General features: G+C 41.0%; 1 protein-coding gene across 38 annotated transcripts in view; it reads right to left on the bottom strand.

Annotated features, from left to right (window-relative positions):
- The window catches only part of LOC137124436 (uncharacterized), a 274,410-nt gene that overhangs the window by 73,481 nt on the left and 176,610 nt on the right, over positions 1 to 24,319 (bottom strand). For 37 of the 38 annotated variants that reach the window (XM_067499386.1, XM_067499387.1, XM_067499385.1 and 34 more), the window contains 2 exons: positions 21,729 to 21,902; positions 20,949 to 21,116 (listed from right to left, as the gene is read on the bottom strand). The exons of the other annotated variant lie outside the window; for it this stretch is intronic. In XM_067499386.1, the coding sequence (XP_067355487.1) occupies positions 20,949 to 21,116; positions 21,729 to 21,902 (342 nt within the window). The remainder of the gene's footprint in view (positions 1 to 20,948; positions 21,117 to 21,728; positions 21,903 to 24,319) is intronic. 38 annotated transcript variants of the gene reach the window in all.

Below are 24,319 nucleotides of genomic sequence, written 5' to 3'. Positions count from 1 at the left end.
CTGGAAAAATCTCCATTTGTGTTTTTATGTCACTGACACAAAAATGTTGTAAAACACAAACCAGAATTATTTACCAAACTGAAGCCTGAACCAGGTTAAAACACTGAAACTAAAAGTCAATTAGTTTTCTGAGAAAAATCCAGATTACAGTTGATAAATAAGATTTTTATTTGACTTATTTATTTGCATCCACAACAGTGGATACTGTCACTGATCCCGTTACCTGTTCGCTGTAATCTGACACCAACGGATGAAGAGCACGGCTGTGGACGCACAGACTCAGTCCATTGAGACGCCTTAAGTTGGTTGGGCGAATAAGAACTGTTCAAAGAGATTTTCTGGCCTGGAACTGAACTTGGCTGTTGCATAAACTGGTCACCGGATCAGGATGACATGAACTTTGATGACTGGACCTCAGTGTTTAGTGGAAAGGGACACAAGAAAAACAGCCAGAGAAGTAAAAGGAGCCGGGAGGACATCAGTTCAGATGAAGGGAGCAGAATTGTTGGTAGGAAGCTTATGAGAGAGGAGATAAAAGTAGTCATTAAATCCAGAAAGGAAGATGAGCATATCAGCTTCAGTCCAATAGTGTTGTCTAGGGAAGTGAAAAAAAGAGAGGAAAGGTGGAAATGGCCAAGACTCTGAGGGATGGAAGCCTGTTGCTAATATGTCAAACAGAAGAACAGAGAAATGAAGATGTGCAGGTTGAAAATATCTGCTAAAAAGTTGTGTGTGAAAGAAGGATTCTTGGTGAAAATCTGGCGACTCGAGGAGTAATAGCAGGTGTTCCTGTAGATGAAGATTTGGAATAAGTCAAACGGAGTCTTCATGGAGGTGAGCAGGATTAAACGGTTGCTGAGAACAGAGAATGGAGAAAAAAGCAGCAGTTTTGGCAAAGGAGTCCCAAATATGGAGGTGATCATAAAGCTGAAGGCCGTGGAGATAATGTGCAGGAACAATGTTGCAATTGTGCTGGTCAGCACAGAGTTGTGAAGTTAGAAAAAGGGCAGTGGAAACTCAGCAGGTTACAGTAGTGAACAACATAAGCTACACAGAAGCAGTGAAGAGGGTTCAAGGAAAGACTGAAAGTGGCAAAGTGAAGCACAAAACAGCATTTGAGGAGCTCAGAGAGAGAAAATACAACACAGACAGGAGAGAAGATGGTTCGGTTTATTGTCTATGTGATCAATTATTGCACTGATCAAGTCAAACACCAAACAGAGAAAATGGCAATAATTGTGAAGGGAGCTGAGAAATGTTTGTGAATAAAAGATCTCTCCTGGGAAAATATTAATAAAAGGCTTGAAGCACAAGGACAAATGGATTATTTTACAATGGGAAATACAGAGCACTGAGGGAAGGTCTACAGCTGGAATACATGGTGGAAATCTGGACGAAAGATGGAAATATTAAGATGATTCATGTTTATAACCTCTGCAAGAAGCTTTGTGTGGAGGCAGGAGATGAAATGATGGTTTATTTCAGAGAGAACGTTGTATGTTGTGGAGATTTGAATGCACATAGTTCAGTATGGGGTAATTGTAATGAGGAAAAGGGAAATGGTGATGGAAGAACTTACGGAGAGGAAACATTTAGTGCCTTAACGATGGAAGTGGAACAAGAACTAATGTGAGAATTGGTACAGAGTCAGTCATTGAGCTGACGTTCATTTCTGATACGTTGGCAGCTAAATGCAACATGGGAAGTTGGTAAAGAAATGACAACAGGAAGTAACTGAAGCAATGAGCTAACTTTGTTTCATTTACGAGGACGTACAGCTGTACAGTGAAAATCTGGGACTTTGTTTAGAATAGTTTGTTTCCAAATGGTTTGTGTTGCATTATTGGATAATAATTATTGATGTATTAATGTGTGAACATCACTAATGCTGGAGCTGATTTGAACTTTATGTACTGACAGCAGATCGTCCATAATAACACATGATTTAGTAGCTGCTTCTATTTTGGACAAAGAATCTGCATCTGCAAAGTAAAGCTGTCGGATTAATGTAGCAGAGGAAAAAGTACAATATTTATCTCTGGATTGTAGTTGAGGGAAATGGAAAGTACAACAAAAGTGTAGTTACATATAGTACTTAGGTGAAAGTACTTGATTCCTGTCAAACTGGAGCTAAAGTAAAGTTGAATATCAGCTGAATCCAATCAACTCTGAATTCCACTGAATTGTATTGTTACAACTGTCTCTTTGTTTTTCTACTGAATCACATGTTTGATTCATTTCCTGAGAAATAGGTTTGAACATGTCCCTAATAAATGAGCATTAGCTCCAGGCAGATAGGAACAGCCTGTATCACCCAGCTGCACCCCCCTTAACACCACACTGAGCTTCCTGCATTGTTTCACATTCTGACACATTTGGAATTTTCAGCTTTTTTAGATTTGGATCCAAAATCCTCATAGAATCAGGAATTATTTCCAGTAATATCAATAAAAGTCAAAAAGAAAACCCACTGTGTGCTGATTTCTTCCTGTATGTGTATCTACATGTACAGACCTTTAGAAATACATACACCAGCATAAATATAGACAAAAAGCACATGTAGAAAGTCTGTAACACACAACGTTTCCTCTCATGGATCTATATATGGATCTGTCTCTGTCTTCATCCACCAGTCACCATTTTCTGTTGGAATTAAACGGTCACACTGACAAAGTTCCACCACTTTCAACATTTCCGTTCTCACTTTGTTTTTAATTCAATCTTTGTTCAAACTTGAAAAATGTTTCAATTGTTCAACATTTAATTGTCTCAATGTGAGAAAAAGTCTAAATGTTTTTCCATCATGATGATGATGATGTTCAGATTTTGTCCTTTGTTATTGTCTCTTAAATCTCTCAACATTACAGTCAGTGAACACTGGATTCTCTTCCCACCTGATTGATTGATGCTCCTACAATGAACAGGGTATTTGTTTAGTTTTTGTATCATCGTTGTGGTTTCTTGGATTCATTTTTCATCAGTTGAAGTGTTGGAAAGTTTGAATTACAGGTATGTCGGTGATTTGTTCTGGCTTTGAAAGTTGAGCTTAGACTTGGACACAGTTACCAGACGCCAGTTTGTGACTGAGGAATGGGTGAGTAAACATTGTTCCACCATTTGGACCTTTCAAGTGAACCTGAGGCTTCACATTTAGAAACCATTAGATTTGGTTTTCTTGTCTTTGTCAAACAGGTCACAGAATGAGCTGTTGTGTTCAAGTCTGTTGACATGTTTCCCCTTAATACTTATAACCTCATCCTAAACTTATTTTAACCCAAACAGTTTTCTAGTTTAATTCTATCAGTTGCTGTAATAAACTGGTTTAATTTGAATTTCATCATTTCAGAGTAAACTTCAGAGAGGAAGAAACCTTTCACATGCAACGTCAACTTCCTCTGCAATACTCCATCAATCCACAGGGTGGCGCTGTAACACAAAGCTGAACAGAAATCTGAATTTGAAAATTCTGAAATTTCAGATTGGATTGGTCTGAAATGTTAATGACTTCATATTTAAAACTCATTCATATGAGTCAGAAACATACAATATTGAATATTTGTGTGTGTGATCAACTGTCGGCCCATCACCAGTGGATTCTGCCTTTTGGATAATGACGGCTGGGATTGGCTACAGAAGCCTGCAGCCCTAGACAAGAGAAGCAGGCTGCTGATGGATGGACTTCTACCAGCTGACTGCTGAGTTTTTCTTATTTAAGGAGATCAGAAATGTGTTTTGGCTGCACATTATTGAGGGATTTATTAACCAGTAGTAGAACTTGAAAATCTTTTCTGTAAAAAACTAAGGAGGGAATTAACTTGTGAGGGTTTGAACAAAAACACCCGGACACTGCAAAAAGAGGATCAGACTAAACATCAATGTAACATTGTTAACAAGGTGAAAACACGCTAACAAAAAGTAGCTGACACTGAATAAAAATCAAAACAAACCTCAGACCAAGACTCAGATTACAGAAACCCACATGGCCAGAAGCCAGGAGTCAAAACCATGAGACGGGTGGACTTGGAAACAGGCAGTTGCACAGATACAACAGAAACAATGACCTGAATCAAGGGGAGAGCTGGGATTTTAAAAGGCAGGAGAACAGTTGAAAGCAATTGTGACTGTTAAACAGGTTTAATTTGAATTCCATCATTTCAGTCCCATTTCAGAGTAAACTGCTGCTTCTTGGTTGATTAGATTATTGATCAGTTATGGATTTAACCTCATGTCTGAGTCTTTATCTTCACTCTAAACACTGAGCTGAGGTGTTCAGAAACTGATTTATGATGATGTCAGTGTCATATTTGACTTTTTCATTTCACCATAATCCAGTGTGTGTGACGTCCTGTGTTTGATAGAATCCATATTCTACATGTTCACATATATTCAGTCAGGTTTGTCTTTTCTTGTGTAAATGCAGTTTGTCAAGGGTTGTGATTATTTTCCACTCCATCAACACTCACATTAAGAGCTAATTACCCATTAGTTTGCTGTGGATCTGGATCTGAGCACTGGTGTCACTGCGGCTCTGCTCCAGCTGGAGGCGCTGTAGGACCAACGGACAGTAAACGCTTAGAGGACAGAAGCTGCTCCAACGATCCTCCAGCCTCAGCCTCCCAGTAGCTTGGATTACAGGCGCCAACGCCGTCATTCATGGAGGGTTGGAGTTTTACAAAGCTGACGTCATCAGTGGATCATAGTTTGCCTCCTTACATTCAGAAATAAAATAATCTTTGATCAAACTCACTGAAAACCTGGAGCCAGACAGTCCAGTGGTTGGTTTCTAGCTTGAACAATGAACTCATCATGGCAAGTCTGCTGTATTCTGGACTCGGTAAGGACAGCAGGGACATACACGTGCACAGAGGTTGGTCAGTCAAGGCCGAACTGGGAACTGTTACCTCAGGGTCCTCAACAGGTAAATGGACTCTATGAAGATTTTATCAAAAAGATTTGGCTTAACAAACTTCATTCTATAAACAAATGTTGTAAAGTGCAAAACCTGCCATTTCAGCCAGAAATGATCATATTTGTCCCCACTGGGTGAAGCTCTGTTCATTCAGGATGCTGAAGGCGAGAAGAGAGTTTTTCCTTAAAATGGCTTTTTCCTCAGTTGTATCATATGAGCATTTATGGGAACATGTCCATTTGTAAATACCACTAGTGGAGGACATATTTAATGACTCCACTCACTGTGAAATATGATTTATTTGTCAAATTTAAGCCATTACTCAACACAAGATCCTGCCTCATGAGACAGCAGCTCAATTGTTTAGTGACTCTTTCACTGTGAAGCAGCCTCGGGAGCCTCAGTCTCCTCCCTGCAGGTAGAACTGGGAGAATCCTAAACGCTCCATCAAAGTGTCCTGGCAAAAGTGACAATTTCTGGTCTTAGACACCTCAAGTGGAATCAGTAAAGAAGCTTCAACATCCAGGAAGAGAGAAGAACATCAACAGAGTTTCAAGTGCAGTTCTAAACTTCATACATCACACATTAGTTTTCTAAGCTTCTGTTGCTGGGCAGAACATTCTCCACCCTCAGGCTACTGCTCCCAGCACTTTTCTGCTTTTAGGAATTTACCCTTTTACCTTTTCAGCACTTTGATAAGCACCTGTGAGCATGGAGTGACTCTGGGTCACTACAGTGTGGGATGGTCTGCGGTTAGACAATAACTGACCTTGGAGCAGTTCTGCAAACACTTCAAGACAAAACATGGATATGAGACAGATGTTAATCTCTTAATCAGATCTGAGTCTGAGATGAAGTCAGAGAATTTAAGACAAAGATTCCTGTCATTATTTCCCCAGAGATGCTTCTGGTTTTCTGTTGGTTTCATTCTGTCCAGACAAATATCTGCTGCTGTGTTCACTTGAGTCTTTTCAATGTGTTGTACAGTACTGTCTGATGTTTGCCAGCTCATATCATCTAATTCTGCATTAACTACACAAATAAACAGGTGTCCTCCTCACACATACTCATCTTCTGGCCTCAGAGCTAAAGCAGAAAAGCTTTCATTGTGATCATGTGCAAACAGTTACTGTGTGTGTCTTAGCTGAGCTGCAATGAACCTTCACCACTTTAGCTCCATCATGACTGTTGGTTTCAGCTCATTTACATGAATCACATGTACAGTAGAAACTAAGCTCCAATATTTTCAATTACTTAAAACCTGCCTCCTTTTGAAAACATGTCACTGAAGCATCACCATGGTTTCTGTAAAGGGTTAAAAACAGAAAAGCCAGTAGCAGGAAAGGCAGGAAAAACCAGAGTCCATGCACAATGCCCTGGACTAGAAAAGGCAGGACACAAAGTGGGGTCCACACAACAAACAGGAAACAGAAGTGCTGCAAAGTTACAAGTGTGTTTCTATGCGGCTGTGATCAGGTCAAAGCAGAACTTGTGCATGTGAGCGGAGAAACGGCAGAAAGGTCACGGAAACCAGGCACAGAGGGAGGGAGGGAGCTGAAACCCAGTTTGTGGTGCTCACAGCTTCAAACTGATTTTCTTGCAGAGCTCTGAATTGGGGCCATTTGTAGTAGAGAAATGTGGGTATAAAGGATGAGAACTGTAGCTCAAAGGTTCAGTGAGTGAGAGGTGCTGAAGAACCAATGTTACAACCAGTGTATTAGTCAAGTTTTTATTGACACTATCAACAAAAGTCAAATGTCTGCTGGTGGACAACAAAACGTCCACTGTGATAATTGGACTGATTCCAAAGCAGAAATTGAAAAGCAAACAAACTATTTCACCAAGAAATGTTTCAGTGGACAGTTGAGCGTCTTCACATTTGCTGCTTTCCTGTCTTTCTATATTCAGGACCTCAAACACGTCCACATGTTTGACTCTGTTTCCACTTTTATATTAGTAGCTTCACCATAAGTAACTTTATTTTGATGCAGTTGTTGTGTGAGTGACTCTGAGTCCTGAACTACTTCATCAAGTTTTCTTTTGGAGGAAATTCCCTTTTCTTCAAACTGTGCTGATGAGCTTTATTAACAGAATCCCATTAGTCATTCAAAGAAAAACTTCCCATGGGAAACCAGGGAAGTAAGGGGGCTTGGAGCCCTGAGGGTCCGATTGTTGGGATTATGAAAATCAAGTATGGTGACATTTATTAGGCGTGAATTCTTTGTCTCTCTTTGCCTTTTAAGTTTGTCAGTTTCAAGAGCAGGTCACAGTGAAGAGCCGCTGTTGGTTTGAACAGGACAGGTCCAAAACTAGGATGAAGAGTTTTGGCGTTGCCTCACTGGAAGTGTGGCAGCAAGTGTGCACACTATGAATAGACCCTAGGAATTGAGTGACGGTGAGAGAATGAGGAGAGCAAACACACAGCAGAGAAAACAGGAGATTTGGTGACAAAAGTATGAAATGTTTGAACATTTGGACTGAGGATCCTGGCTTTCGTCAGGGAGGTTCCTTTAGTAAAAAAGGAATCAAATGAGAAGAAAACTAGTGAAAGTCACAGAATGTGAAAGATATGAGAAAAGAGAGAAAAAGAGGGAAAAACAAAGTAGAGAACAGGGAAAGAAGACGAGTGGAAAAATAAGAAAAACCAAAGTCATGTCAGCTGCACCACACAGAGCAGATGATGCTTCAGTAGAAAACACACCACCATCACATTCTCCCAGTGGGTCTTCTCTCTGTCCACTGAAGCTGGACGCTGACTTGGACTCCTACCAACAACCACCACCTGAATCCACCACATCTCCATCCTCGTCTTTGTCCCTTTCTGGATCCTCATCGTCTGCTTCACTTGCGACCACCTCAGGAGCAAAAGAAAAGGAAGCAAACATGGAAAGATACAGGAGCTCTGACTGCAACTATGGTCGCTCTGTAATTGGTCTTCAGGCCAAGGACTGATGAAGATGTCTTCATATGACAGAGGTCGTGGAGGAAAAGGATACTGTGGACGATGGAGAGGCAGAGGACGAGGACTTGGAGGTGGCTGACGTTCAGTAGCTGACATTGGACAAAAGACGGAGGAGGACATAGACCCAGACTGTCCTTTGCCAGTGGCAAACTGATGGGAGGAGGAAGAGCTGGTGCTCTGGTGACAGTTGCTGGTGGCTGATCAAAAGGAGGAAGGTAACACACACTGACACACACTGCAATGAAGACATGCTCTCTCACACACACACACACACACAGATTTGCAAACTGCAGTGAAGAAATGCTCGCTCAGACAAATGCAATGAAAACTGCTTGATAAAGCTCACACATGCTGGAAGAGATGTGGATTTGATTGAGCATCGTGTTTAATATCAGAGCTAAATTGAAACCACCTGAGGTTTAAATGCTGAGGGAGAAAGTCAATTTCCTGAATACACTCTGAAAGAGGAAGATCAAGAGGTGACATGTTTGCTAGAGAGCAACTAGATTAGTATTAAAAGTAAGTCAAGTTGCAAAATGAGTATCTGACTCAGTCATTGTCTTCAAGTTTTCAATCATGTATCATGTTGTCAAAATTATGCCCCATAAATTTGACATATCTAATGATGAACTTGTGGATCTGTTGCACGTCTACATCAGAAGAAACACAAGTGTTCAGTATTATGTCAAAGCTCTATGTGTATGATTTACTCTCACGTGCACAGATTTCATGTCAGAAGGTGATTGACATTGTACAGCATGTTTCACATGGCCCTGATGTTCCTTATGAACAAAGATGGGATTCAGTGAAGTCTGAGAAATGGACTGCAGGGTTTTTGTATTGGTCTGATCACAGATGTGCACTGTCTGTCTCTCTGAAGGAGAAAGAAAACATTTCTATGATGTTTCAAATGCTGCTCCTCATATATTTTCATGAGCTAAATCAGAAGAAGAGAAGTGGGAAAGTGTTCTTCTGTGCATGAGTGGAAGAGAAAAAAAATCATCATGTGATTCATTCATTCATTCATATTTACAAGAGGGTGATTCACATTCACTGTTTTCTACTGAGAAAAGTGGGATTTTGCATCATCAAAACATTTGGGTCAAAAAAACAAACCCATTTGTTTCCTGTTGGTTTTCACATAGTGTATGAAAAACTGTTAACTGGCTTAATGTTCCATCTTTTAATATGTTGATGAAAAAAAAAAGAGTTCACATGCTGTAAAATATCCTGAAATAATTAGTGTTGAATCCAAATTAGAACATTGTTACGTGTCAGTGACTGACAACAGCTTTACATTCAAATGTACTGAAGATAGAATAGGACTCAATCTGCACAAATGTTCATTTGAAACACTTGTATTTATATACTGAGGGATAAAAGTCAACCATGTTCTATCATCTAAAATGGATTTGAATTAAGATTTCGCCTTTATTCATTACTCATTGAAACAAAAGCCACTGATGGAATCACATGTTTTGAGTCGTCATGTGAAACTTTATCAGCAAAGATACGTGATGGTGGGAAGTGGACATTTGTACAGGATTTGCAAGTAGGAAAAATGGAAATTCATCCAAGAGCTCCACAAGTATGAAACCCACAATCAACTTGCTGATTTGTCCTTGTGTTGGCTGACAGCCATTACTTTTTGGCTTTTTCCTGTCAAATAACAGCCATTACCTGGATAAGATTTGGCTTTTGTCCAGGTGATTTTCAGCTGAAATCTCAGACATTGCATTTAGCAGCAGCACTGATGACTTTCTGATGTGCAGCCTGTCTGAGAAAGCCTGCATGTTAGATAAGGTGAACCTCCCCAAACATTTAGCAGAAAACGGACATAAAATCATTGTGTTTCCCTAAAGTAACTTATTTAGGTCATGTGATCACAGCTGAGGGCAGAACCAACCAATCTGTTCTAATATCTTTTATACTGTCCTCGCAAAGAGTGGAACTTGTTCTATGCTGGACAGTTAGCTAACATGTGGTAGTGAAGTCCTCCAATAAGCACAAGGCCTAACTTTTCTTGCATGTTTAATAAAGGCTCACTCTTCGTTTCTCTTGCTTTACTCTACTCACTGTAAAACTGAAGACAAACAACAATAGGAAAATGAAAATAACATAACAAACATCTTACAGGCACAATCCAAGGTTTCAAACATTGAAACAAAAACATGCTGAGTGACAACAGCAATGATCACCACAATTTACCATAGTTCCGAATTAACGATTTTAAAGCAAAATAATAATGTAGCAACCACAGTATGTTTACAGCATAAAAAAGGGTAATAAACAAAATACTTACGGACAAATAATGTCCAAGGCTACAAGAAAATTAGCAGCAGGTGATCAGTCCCGCTCTGTCCTCTACCTGCTTCAGTAACTCTTAGGGGAATTCCAGGCTTTAAACCTACTACTACTAGCTGAGCAGAGGAGGCACTGCTGCTCACAAAACGCTATACACAAAGCTATTTAAAGGTTTTTCAGCAGTTATAAATGCACTCAAACAGAGGGCAGAACACTCCCCGCCTGGTACAATGTGATTGTACCACTAGAACTAATTAACCTAACACAAATACAATAATGCAGAAGTCTAATTTACTTTCCTTCAGACAAAAGAACAACCATCTCTGAGATTGGCCTCAGAAACACCTTTTACTGTTCTTACTTCTGCTTTGTGAATCTTGCTGTCACTACTAAGGAATGAATGAAAGTCCAACAGGCCAGTCATTCCTGTGAGGCTGACTGTCCTTGAGCAATACAACATCTCCTTCTTTAATGTTGGGTTTATCTTCTGTCCATTTTCTGGCGGCTCTGAAGAGCGGCCAGGTATTCTCCTCTCCATCTCTTCCAGAAAGTGTCTGCAAGACATTGAACGTGCTTCCATTGGTTAGTATAGAGTTTTGCTGGTTCAAAGTTGCCGGAAGGTGCTGACAGAGCACTTGTCTTCTGAGTTAGGATCAGTGCTGGTGTAAGAACAACTGGCATGTCTGGGTCAGTGGACACTGGTACCAGTGGTCTAGCATTCATTACTGCCATAACCTTCAGCCACGAAAGTGCTCAATGCTTCATGTGTGAGTCGAGCATGTGCCGACTGAAGAAGCATTGCATCCAAGATTCTTCTTGTAACTCCAATAAGCCGTTCCCATGAACCACCCATGTGTGAGGAATGTGGAGGATTGAAGTGCCATGTGCAACCTTTCTCTTGAAGATAGTTGTTTAGTGTCACATCATTGTGATCTATTTTCAACTCTTTACAGGCACCAATGAAATTTGTGCCTCTATCTGACCACAAAAGTTTTGCAGGTCCACGAACACAGAAGAACCTTCTCGGTGCATTTATGAAGCTGGATGTGGACATGGATTCAACAAGTTCAATGTGTACAGCTCTTGTTGACATACATACGGTGAAAAGCACCGCCCACCTTTTGCTGTCTGCACTGCCTCCTCTAGTGCGATGTGTCATCAGCATCCATGGACCGAAGATGTCAAGGCCTACGTTAGTGAAGGGTGGCATTGGTGAGAGCTTGTCAGAAGGCAAATCTGCCATCTTTTGGATTTGTAGTGTTCCTCTAAGCTTACGGCAGACGACACATTTGCAGATAACGGACGAGACCAGACGTTTACACCCAGTGATCCAGAATCCTGCTGCTCTGATTGCTCCCTCCGTGATATGGCGTCCCTGATGTGCTACTTTCTCATGGTGGTACCTTATTAAGACAGTAGCAATGTGGTGGGTGCTTGGAATTATAAGTGCGTGCTTTTCTTCTTTTGTCAGACTTGCAGGTGCCAGACGACCACCAACTCCATCTTCATCAATGATGGGGTTCAGTTTTCTGAGTGGGCTTTGTTTTGGTAAGGACCGTTTCATTTTGAGACATTTGTATTCCTCCTCAAAGATTTCATTCTGCACAGTAAGAATGATCGCAACTTGTGCTTGAGAAAGTTCATTTGAGGTGCTTCTTTCCATTTATCCTGAATGATTTTGCAAAACGAATAAGTGATGCTATGGTGCGACACAGAGTCATCCAATGAGAAAATCTTTCAAAACAGTGGGACTTTAACTTGAATTCTGAGGTTTTGGAGATCAGAGTTGTAACATTAGGTCGCATTTCTACATCTTCTTCAGGCTGTATGAGATTGAAGACATCAGACTGTGGTAGCTCTGAGTTGCGTTGTGTTAAGAATAATGGTCCAGACAACCAGTTTGTGTGTTGAAATTCAGATGTATTAATAAGTCTGGTGGCATGGTCTGCAGGGTTATTCTCTGTAGAGATGAAGTGCCAATGCTCAGGAAGTGTAGATTTGTGGATTTGAGCCACTCGGTTAGCAACGTATGTGTAAAACCTTCTGGTGGTGTTGTATAAGTAACCCAGGACTATTTTGCTGTCAGTGAAAAGGTTTACAGCATCCAGATTAATGTCCATCTCATCTCTGACTAGCTCATATACTTCCACAGCCAAAACTGCAGCACATAATTCTAGTCGTGGGACAGTGTGTGCAGGCCGTGGGGCTAGTTTTGATTTGCCCATGATAAATCCAACGTAGCACTGACCGTCACTGTCAGTGACTTTCAGGTAGGCAACAGCTCCGATTGCTATTGTGGATGCATCTGAGAAGAGGGAAAGTTCCTTTCTCTGCGCAGAAGACTGAGACAATGGAACGTAGCATCTTGCTATCTGGAGATGTTGTAGATCTTTCAAAGAGTTTTTCCACCTATTCCATTCCTCTGCCTTTTTAGAAGGAAGTGGTTCATCCCAGTCATTGCTCTCGGTTGAGAGTTCTCGAAGTAGAACTTGCATAGTTATAGGAGCCACAAATCCTAGAGGGTCATACACACTATTTACAGTGGACAAAACACCTCTCCTGGTGTATGGCCTGTCTTCTTGGGACACTTGGAATGTGAAACTGTCTGTTTCCAGGTTACACAGGACTCCAAGACTGCGCTGTAGGGGGAGATCATCAAATCTTTCAAATCTTTGGCCCGCTCATCAGCTGGAAAAGCTTCCATTACCTCGTTGCTGTTCGATGCTATTTTATGTAGCTTCAGGTTGGACTCTGCTAACATCTTTTGAGTTTTCTTCAAGATGTCAACAGCCTCTGCCGCAGTGGGAGCAGATGCAAGTCCATCATCAACATAAACATTTCTTACAACGAAGTGCTTGGCATCAAAGCCGTGTTCTCTCTCACCTTCTCCAGCAGCTCGCCTCATGCAATAAATAGCCAACGCTGGTGATGGGCTATTTCCAAATACATGAACTTTCATTCTGTAGTCCCTCACATTCTTGCTGAGGTCGTTGTCTTCATACCACAGAAACCTAAGTTAGTCTCTGTGGTCTTCTCGTACTACAAAACAATAAAACATTTGTTGAACATCAGCTATGATTGCTACAGGCTCTTTCCTGAACCATAGAAGAACCACTAAAAGTGTGTTGTTTAAATCAAGACCACTTAGTAATACTTTGTTCAATGAGACTCCTGCATATTCTGCACTTGAATCAAATACAACTCTCAACTAATCAGGTTTCTGGGGGTGGTACACACCGAATGATGCCAAGTACCAGTGTTCTTTATGTTTTTCCAGAGGAGGTGCAGGCTCTGCATGATCATTGTCAAACATTTTCTGCATGAACTCAATGTACTGTCTTCATTTCAGGTTTCTTGTCAAGTGTTTTCCTAAGAGAACTAAGACACTTGATTGCTTGCTCCCTGTTACTTGGAAGTTGCTGTCTGGGGGAGCGAAATGGAAATGGTGCCACCCAGCTGTTTGCTTGATCTTGATAAACTTCTCTATTCATTATTTCAAGAAAGATTTGATCATCCACTGACAGTGCTGCTTGTCATCATCCCTTGTTTTGTCAAATACTGCATATCCCAGTGTGTCTGTACACGCGCTAATGCATCCATCCTGAGTACACAAACCTGGAGAACAACTACGATGTGTTGATGTAACATTGAATGTCTCCTTCACCTGAATTCTGTTTGTGCATGGACTGAGAAAAGATGTACGACCATTGCTGAGGACATGCGTTTTTAAGACACTGACACTTGATGGCCTATGTGTTGTTCTGAGGCATTGATCACCCACGATGACCCACCCCAAGTCTAGCCTTTGTGCTCCCCACAAGGAGCACTGTGGGGGCCATTGATTTGCTCTCTCACTTTGTGCACTTGAAGGATGTCTGTACCCAAGAGCATAAGGATGGGAGCGTTTGGATCCACAGGGGGTATCTTGTCTGCAACTCGCTGTAAGTGTGGGTGCTGACTTGCCACCTCAGGAAATGGGATCTCTTCCCGGTCATCAGGAATCATGTCACACTCAATTAAGTTTGGAAGTGGAAGCCTTATTTTGCCATCTACTGACTCAATCATAAAGCTTGCAGCCCTTCTGCCTGCAGTTATCACCGTGCAGGTTTTAAGTGTGTATGGGTCTGCTGCTGTTTTGATGTTGAAAAGATGAAAAAACTGAGATTTGGCAAGTGACTTGTTACTCTGCTCATCCAGCACTACATACATATTTCCAGCGTTTTCTGTCCATTGGGATTTACTATCACCGGGCTGATTTTGGAGCAGGAGTACTGCCTCTTTGCATTAGCACAAATCTGTACATTTAGATGTAACCGGGTTAGAAGATATTTCACTCACCTCCCCGCCATCATCTTTATCCTCTTCTGGGTTGTCTTTTATAGGAGCAGGAGGACCAGGATGTAGTGCTGGGATGTGTTTTTCACTGTCACATTCCATACACCTAACTGCTACTCTGCAGTTTTTGCCACATGCTCTGTTGACCCACAACACCTGTAACAAATGTGTTTCTCCTTTAGGAATGACTTCCATTCTTCAATAGGCTTAGCTCTAAAGCTCCTGCATTTCTTGAGAGGATGGGGCTTTTTATGTATAGGACATTGCTTATCAGGGCTTTCTATTGTCTTTTTAGTCAAAATACTTTGCAGGATTGAAGGCTCCTTTTGAACATCTGTTTTGTGCACATTTATGTGCACAAAAGTGGAAACAGAATATTTTGGAAATATTCTGTTTCCACTTTTTGTGTATTTCTCATTTTTTGAGCTCTGGTTAGTGAGAGTTGTTAGAGCAAAACTGGGGTCGTTCCTTACTTTTGCCTGTTGTCTTACAAAGTTTGAGAAGAAACTGAAAGGGGGAAATGCAACTCCATATTCTTCCTTATACTTGGATCCCACAACAATCCATTTCTCCTGCAAACTGTAGGGTAACTTCTCCACAATTGGATTTGCTCCACAAGCTGTGTCCAAGTATGACAAACCTGTCAGATATCCACCCACTTTTGCTCACTCTATTTCCTGAAGAACATCACCAGCTCTCTGAGCTTGACATTATCCTTGGTGGTAAGTTTGGGAAAGTCTTCAACTTTTTTCAGCAGTGCATGTTCAACTACTTCTGGTGAACCATAACACTCCTCTAATCTCTGCCAAACTAGGATGAAAGCTGCTGTGGGGTTGAACACATGCACAGAGTGAATTCTCTTTGCCTGTTCTGAGGATTCGACACCAAGCCATTTTATCATTAAATCTAACTCTTCTCCAGCTGAAAGGATGAGGTCTTAAGTAACACTTTGAAATGATGCCTTCCATGACCAGTAATGTTCTGGCTTGTCATCAAATGTCAGAAACCCTGCACTCAACATTTTTTGTCGAAATAAATATTTTGTGATGTCTTGCACCCCTTGAGGTTCAGATGAAGACGGTTTAGTGGATAAAATGACTGTCCTGCTGATTTTGAGGAAGACATTTTGTAATCAGAGTCCTTATTTGTTTGCTCTTGTTTCACAGTAGCTTTTCCTTTTTCCACCACTTGGATTTTGTTATCATTAGGCTGTTTCACAAGCCTCTCTTGCTATTTTGTGGCATTGTTGTGTATCAATCTTGAATGGGGTTTCCTCAGAGCATGCTTTAGAGAGCTGCCAGACATATTCCGAGGTGCGCTCAGCTCTACTAATGGGCAAGTCTAATAAGTGTTGACTAATTTCACTCTTATTAGATATGTCATCTCCTTCATAGGCAGCAGCTTCAGCTGTTGCAGCAGCAATGGCTCTCTGGCTTTGTAGAATGTGAAGACTGGCTTCCAGGTCGGCTTTTTGCTTTATAATATTGGCTTCTTGTTCCGCATATGCAAGTCGGGCGCGTGCAGCTTCTGCTTTAGCACGAGCTCTTAATGCTGAGGAACTAGCTGAGGAGGCTCGACTTGACCAAGCAAGGATATCAGCACCTTGGTTCTTGCTGCTTGTGAACTTTCTCGTCCTTCTGCTGAGGAGCTGGCTTATATTGCTTGCCTGTGCGTAGACTCATTTTTATGGCTTATTATCTTGTTAAGTTGTGCTCGCTGTGCAGTTGTCCTTTTACTATACTGTCCTCACAAAGAGTGGAACTTGTTCTATGCTGGACAGTTAGCTAACATGTGGTAGTGAAGTCCTCCAATAAGCACAAGGCCTAACTTTTCTTGAATGTTTAATAAAGGCTCACTCTTCGTTTCTCTTCCTTTACTATACTCACTGTAAAACTGAAGACAAAAAACAACAAGAAAATGAAAATAACATAACAAACATCTTACAGGCACAATCCAAGGTTTCAAACATTGAAGCAAAAACATTTTAAAGCAAAATAATAATGCAGCAACCACAGTATGTTTACAGCATAAAAAAGGGTAATAAACAAAATACTTACAGACAAATAATGTCCAAGGCTACAAGAAAATTAGCAGCAGGTGATCAGTCCCGCTCTGTCCTCTACCTGCTTCAGTAACTCTTAGGGGAATTCCAGGCTTTAAACCTGCTACTACTAGCTGAGCAGAGGAGGCACTGCTGCTCACAAAACGCTATACACAAAGCTATTTAAAGGTTTTTCAGCAGTTATAAATGCACTCAAACAGAGGGCAGAACATCTTTAACCAAGAAACAATGATGTCATACTGAAAACAATGGGTTCACAATGATCGAGACAGAAAGGCTCCTTGTCTTTATTATTCTGTAGATATTATTCTATGATGCTGTAAGACATCTGTTTTGTTAAAGAGCCATGATGGCATGATGAGAACCTATTGCTGGACCCTGTAGATGATGGAATATGATGCCTGCCAGCTGTGACAGTTGCAGAGAAAGCTGTCATGACTCAGACAAAGTGTTGCTTGGACTGATCGAACTCTTTTGCTTCCTTATGCAGCCTCTGTTTCATCTTCCAGGAGCAGAAACTCATCACCTTTCTACAGCGAGACGGCAGAGATACGATCAGTGTTACTTGACAAGCCTAATGGAAGCGTTAATGAATAGAATGTTCTTAACACAGTTCCACTGTTACTTTCTCAGATGGTTCTGCATCACACAATCCCACCAGTGGAGAGACCCCAAGTGGATTTTGCAATGGTTCCATGAACATGATGTTTGAGGTTTGGTGCTTCACCATCTTATTATTTAGCTCCAGGAGCTGAATTTGTGGCTCATAGAAGCAGGAAGTTAATTGAAGACAAAAAAAGTAAAGATTTGGAATTTTAGAATTGATTTTTGAATTATTCACGAATCTGGACAAACCGAGTTCAAGGAATCTGATAACCATCATATTCTTTAACGTAATAATACTGCACCTGATGGAAGAGGGTCTCAGGTCCATCAGGGAAGAACTTGCACAAAACCCTGATGTAAATACCGGTTGGCTGGAGCAGAGATTTGGTAAATGGAAACCTGTTCTATTGTCTCTGTTTACTTCTGGACTTGTGCATTTTGTGGATGTTGTCTTATGCCACATGGAAGAGGTCTAATTATGTGAGTCACAGAGTGCTGTGAATCATCAGATGGCACTTGTTGATCTAAGATCTGCAAAGAATAATGTTCCTCTTTTAGAACCTGATGTTGATCCATTCCCAGATTGTAAAGATGCTTAGAAAACCTCCTAATCTCTGCTTAGCTCTGTACCCCAGTGATGTCTGTCACACAAAAACACAGCTGGAATTTCCAATACAACATCATGATGATGTATATTGAATCTCTTAAATTGTCAAGGTGCTTATCAAAGTGCTGAAAAGGGAAAAGGTTTCCAGAAAAGGAGAAAAGTGCTGGGAGCAGTAGCCTGAGGGTGGAGAATGTTCTGCCCAGCAACAGAAGCTTAGAAAACTAATGTGTGATGTATGAAGTTTAGAACTGCACTTGAAACTCTGTTGATGTTCTTCTCTCTTCCTGGATGTTGAAGCTTCTTTACTGATTCCACTTGAGGTGTCTAAGAGCAGATATTGTCATTTTTAACATTAATAACAAAACACAGACTTTACTGATTCTAAAAACACATTTGTTTATTTTCAGCTATTTATCTGTTAATAACATAAAGATAATGAGAAACTGTCTATTGTTGCTAAAAAGAGTTCAGAGAGAAACATTTCACTTTAACACTCCATCAGTTAAACAGAAATATGAATTTAAGATCTGAAGGAATCAAACAAGACAAAGTCAAATCCAGGTGGAGGTGGAGGAGGTGGTTGAGTGTGGAGCAGAAGGAGTGGAGGAGTCTCAGTGTGTCTGCAGAGACTGTGTAGAAGGACAGAGCAGCAGCAGAGCAGATCCAGATCCACTGCTGATCCTCTGTCAGATCCAGAGGATCACACAGGGATGATGGTGGACTTGACATTGTGTCTGACAGTGGAGCTGTTCTCAGAGCAGTTCAGACTGCAGCACTGAGAGTCATCTCCACTTCTTCTGATTCCTCTGTCAGTCACTGCTGGATGAAGCTCTCCTCTCCACTCTACCTCCCAGTAACATGGTCCAGTCAGAGCCTCTCTGCACACAACATGCTGCTGCTGCTGCAACATCTGGATCATCAGGACACAGAGGGATCATCACTTCCACCTGTAGAGAGAATGAGAGAGAACAGAGGAGATCAATGATGTTTCCAGAGACTCACTTCATCATCTGTCAGTCAGCAGAGGTTCTGGTCTGTACAAAGACCACATGGTTACTAAATGGAACCATGGTTCTTTGATTAGCAGGCTTCAGTCAGACTGATCTTAGAGCTGTGACAAAGATGAAACTGATCAATAGTTTAGTGTTGAAATCAGATCAGATTTGAGGAATGAGGACCACTGTCTCTATACATGTTGTGAGGCTGTCAGCTGGAATCCAGCTTTATTTCCTGTCCACATGAAGACAACAACAACAGTCGTCTTCACATCAACTCCAACACTGTTCTCTCTGTCTCTGTCTTTCTGTCCAATCCTGAAGCCTGTCCCCATTCTCCTCTCACAGCTTCACTGAGGAAAGCAGCCACTGAGAAGGTTGGAGCTTTACAGGAAAAACTGGATCTTTGCTTTGATACTAAATGGGTTTAGTACAATACTGCTGAAAGCAGCATGGACTGACTCCAACCCTCTACTGACCTCATATACTGCAGTCTAAAGTGTGGACCACGTAGAAGCTTCACTGCTGAATCCTGCAGCTTGTTCCAACTCAGGTCCAGTTGTCTCAGATGGGAGGGGTTGGACTTCAGAGCTGAGACCAGAGAATCACAGCTGATCTCTGACAAACTGCAGCTACTCAATCTGAATAAAGAATCAAATATAAAACTTTAAAGACAAAGTTTAAGTTAAAAATCTGTTGTAGAGTTTAACAGGCTTATTAACCAGTGGTTTACTTTTATATGGTGATATTAGAATAATTATTATATTACATTAAAAGGTAAAATGTGAACTGCAAACTTTAAAGAAATATGCCTTTTCTATTGGGATTCTCAGTGTGGATAAGTATAATTTCAGCCTTATGTCTGTAATTTAGTGTCAGCACAACTTAAAAAATGGTGTCTGACCTCAGAGTCTCCAGTCTACAGTGTGGACTCTCCAGAAAACCACACAGAAGCTTCACTGCTGAATCCTGCAGCTTGTTTCCACTCAGGTCCAGTTCTCTCAGATGGGAGGGGTTGGACTTCAGAGCTGAGACCAGAAAATCACAGCTGATCTCTGACAAACTGCAGTTGATCAATCTGAATAAAGAATCAAAGATGTGGATCAAATCATTAGTAACAATCAGATTTGTCCTAATCAATGGTGTTAGAGGGACTTTGTCCTTGTGTTATTGTGGATCATCAGAATGTCAGACTTCTACAGACATCATCCAAATGTCAGCACAACATTCATACACCTATTCATGTCAGCACTGATTCAGAACATGCTGCTCACCTCACTCACATTTCATTTCATTTGTTCTCAAACTGAATGTGATAAATGTCAAAAAGACTTTAGAACAGTTCAGTTTTATAATAAACATTTTTGTTTCACTGTCAAAAAGATCAAATAAAAAACAAAAACACCATTAGTGTCAGAATGTCATTATTGTTACATCGTGAATTTAAACAAATATTCCTAACAGCAATTCTGTTTATTGTTGTGAAAAAAATGTATTTAAATGTCACAACTAACTAAACATTTTCTAGTTTATTGAGAAACAGTGAAAAATATGAGTGTTTGAGTTCTGAAGGTTTAATTTCAGTGAACAAACATTTTCCTCACAACTCACTGAAATTAAGTGAAACTGAAGAAACAGGTTTGATGGAGGACGAAACTATTTCCCATCTGATGTAAAGCTGTCAATCATCTCCTGTTGCACTTGATAGTAGTTGTGGAATGTTTGGAGGATTTCTTTCCTTTTCTCTGCACCTTCCAATCCCACTCTGCTGCTCCTCTCTACATTTATTCCACTCAAATCAAACAGGATCAACTGTCTCTGCTTCTTGACACAGTTGGCAGTTGGATGCTTCTTCATTAGCTTCAGTCAACTATTTAGTGCTGTGTGTCCTGTTCTTAACCTGCTGATTCTTCTCTCCTCCTTCTATTTGCTCCAAGCTGATTCTCTGTTGCTGCTTTATACAAGTGTCTTCAATTCTAAGTCTGACAATCAAATGTCATTTTCACATTTTTACATCAGATTTTTCGACACTTTCAAAACTTCCTTTCAACCACTGAACAGTTTGAATGTGATTTGACCTCAGAAACATGAACCTGTCTGTAGTTTAGTGTCACCACAACTTTCACATCATATTCATCTCAGCACACAACTAAAAAATGGTGTCTGACCTCAGAGTCTCCAGTCTACAGTGTGGACTCTCCAGAAAACCACACAGCAGCTTCACTTCTGAATCCTGCAGGTTGTTGTCACTCAGGTCCAGTTGTCTCAGATGGGAGGGGTTGGACTTCAGAGCTGAGACCAGAGAATCACAGCTGATCTCTGACAAACTGCTGTGACTCAATATGAATAAAGAATCAAAGATGTGGATCAAATCATTAGTAACAATCAGATTTGTCCTAATCAATGGTGTTTTCTCTAAAATGAGTAAAACTATTTTACTACTAAACTATTCTGAACAAAAACTATTTGAATCCCAAATTACAGATGATTTCATTTAAACTTTGGAAAATGTTCAGCAGAAATGTGAAATAAAAACAATTTCCACTTCATGGACTGAAACATGGAAAAACAACAGTTTGGTTCTTTAAACATTTTTCAACTCATTTAACAAGAAAATTCACCTTTATGAAAAAATACAACTGTTTTTCTATGAACATCAATGATTACAGCTCACTGATATGAAGTAAAACAACAAATGTTTGTCTTTATTCATTTTAATCACTTATTTTAAATAAAATATTAGTTCTGACGATTCTGTTTATTGTTGTTATAAAAATACATTTAAATGTAACAAGTAAACATTTTATACAGTTTATTTAGGAACAGTGAGAAATATAAAAATGATTTTTTTAAATGTGAAAATGAAAGTTTGGATTTGAATTAATTACTTAATTAAAGTTGTGGATTAAATATATAAAATCTCCAACAGTATCAATCAGTAAACTGACCTCAGAGTCTCCAGTCTACAGCGTGGAATCTCCAGAAAACCACACAGCAGCTTCACTACTGAATCCTGCAGCTTGTTGTCACTCAGGTCCAGGTGTCTCAGATGGGAGGGGTTGGACTTCAGAGCTGAGACCAGAGAATCACAGCTGATCTTTGACAAACTGCAGCTCCTCAATCTGAGTAAAGAATCAAAGATGTGGATCAAATCATTAGTAACAATCAGATTTGTCCTAATCAATGGTGTTAGAGGGACTTTGTCCTTGTGTTATTGTGGATCATCAGAATGTCAGACTTCTACAGACATCATCCAAATGTCAGCACAACATTCATACACCTATTCATGTCAGCACTGATTCAGAACATGCTGCTCACCTCACTCACCTCTGGAATTATCAGACAAACATCAAACCACATATCTTCTACTTCTTCTTTTCCTTTCAGCTGTTTCCTTTCATGAGTCTCCACAGTGAATCATGTGCCTCCATCTAACTCTGTCCTCTGCATCCTCTTCTCTCACACCAACTAACTTCATGTCCTCTCTCACTACATCCATAAATCTCCTCTTTGCTCTTCCTCTAGACCTCCTGCCTGGCAGCTCCAACCTCAGCATCCTTCTACCGATATATTTCAAGTTTCTCCGCTGAACATGTCCAAACCACCTCAATCTGGCCTCTCTGACTTTATCTCCAAAACATCTAACATGAGCTGTCCCTCTGATGTCCTCATTCCTGATCCTGAACCTCAACATCTTAAGCTCTGCCTCCTGTCTTTTCTTCAGTGCCACTGTCTCTAAGCCGAACAACATCTCTGGTCTCACCACCGTCTTGAACATCTTTCCTTTCATTCTCGCTGATACTCTTTTCACACAACACACCTGACACTTTTCTCCACCCGTTCCAACCTGCCTGCACTCGCCTCTTCACGTCTTTTCCACACTGTCTGTTGCTCTGAACCGTTGACCCTAAGTACTTAAAGTCCTGCACTTTCTTCACCTCTGCTCCCTGTAACCTCACTGTTCCACCTGGGTCCCTCTCATTCACACACATGTATTCTGTCTTGCTGCGGCTAAGCTTCATTCCTCTGTTTTCCAGAGCAGACCTCCATCTCTCTAGATTTTCCTCCACCTGCTCTCTGCTCTCACTACAAATCACAATGTCATCTGCAAACATCATAGTCCATAGAGATTCCTGTCTAACCTCATCTGTCAGTCTGTCCATAACCACAGCAAACAAGAAGGGGCTCAGAGCTGATCCTTGATGCAGACCCACCTCCACCTTGAACTCCTCTGTCACACCTACAGCACCTCACCAATGTCTTACAGCTCTCATACATGTCCTGCACCACTCTAACATACTTCTCTGCCACTCCAGACGTCCTCATACAATACCACAGCTCCTCTCTCTGCACCCTGTCATACACTTTCTCTAAATCTACGAAGACACAATGCAACTCCCTATGACCCTCTCTGACCTTCTCCATCAGCATCCTCAAAGCAAATACTGCATCTGTTGGACTCTTTCTAGGCATGAAACCATATTGCTGCTCACAAATGTTCACCTCTGCCCTTAGCCGAGCTTCCACTACTCTTTCCCACAACTTCATTGTTTGGCTCATCAGCTTTATTCCTCTGTAGTTGCCACAGCTCTGCACATCTCCCTTGTTCTTAAAAATTGGTACCAGTACACTTCTCCTCCAGTCCTCAGCATCCTCTCACTCTCCAAGATCTTGTTAAACAAACTAGTCAGAAACTCTACTGCCACCTCTCCTAGACACTTCCATACCTCGACAGGTTTGTCATCATGACCAACTGCCTTTCCACTCTTCATCCTCTTCAACGTCCTCCTCACGTCACTCTTACTAATCTTTGCTACTTCCTGCTCCACACCAGTCACCTCTTCTACTCTTTGTTCCCACCAAGTCTCCTTGTCCACTTTCCTCTTTCCAGATGACACACCGAGTACCCTCCTACCTGTCTCCCTGATCAAATTAGCTGTAGTGGTCCAGTCATCTGGAAGCACCTCCAAACCACCCAGATTCTGTCTCAGCTCCTCCCTGAAAACTACACAACATTCTTCCTTTTTCAACTTCCACCACTTCGTCCTCTGCTCTGCCTTAGTCCTCTTCATCTTCCTCACCACCAGCATCATTTTACACACCACTATCCTGTGTTGTCTGGCTACACTCTCCTCTACCAATACTTTACAGTCACTGATCTCTTTCAGATTACAACGTCTACACAAGATGTCGTCCACCTGAGTGTTTCTATCTCCGCTCTTGTACGTCACCCTATGTTTCTGCCTCTTCTGGAAGAAAGTGTTCACTACAGCCATTTCCATCCTATTTGCAAAGACAACCACCATCTGTCCTTCTGTGTTCCTGTCCTGAAGACCAAACCTGACCATCACATTCTCATCACCTCTGTTCCCTTCACCTACATGTCCATTGAAATCTGCACCAATCACCACTCTCTCACCTCTGGGGATGCTCTGCATCACTTCATCTAACTCACTCCAGAATTTCTCCTTCTCTTCTAACTCACATCCTACCTGTGGGGCATAAACACTCACAACATTGAACATCACCCCTTCAATTT

This window comes from Channa argus, chromosome 3, assembly GCF_033026475.1.
Source record: "Channa argus isolate prfri chromosome 3, Channa argus male v1.0, whole genome shotgun sequence".
Lineage (NCBI taxonomy): Eukaryota > Metazoa > Chordata > Actinopteri > Anabantiformes > Channidae > Channa > Channa argus.
This window is presented reverse-complemented; position numbering and strand designations above follow the sequence as displayed.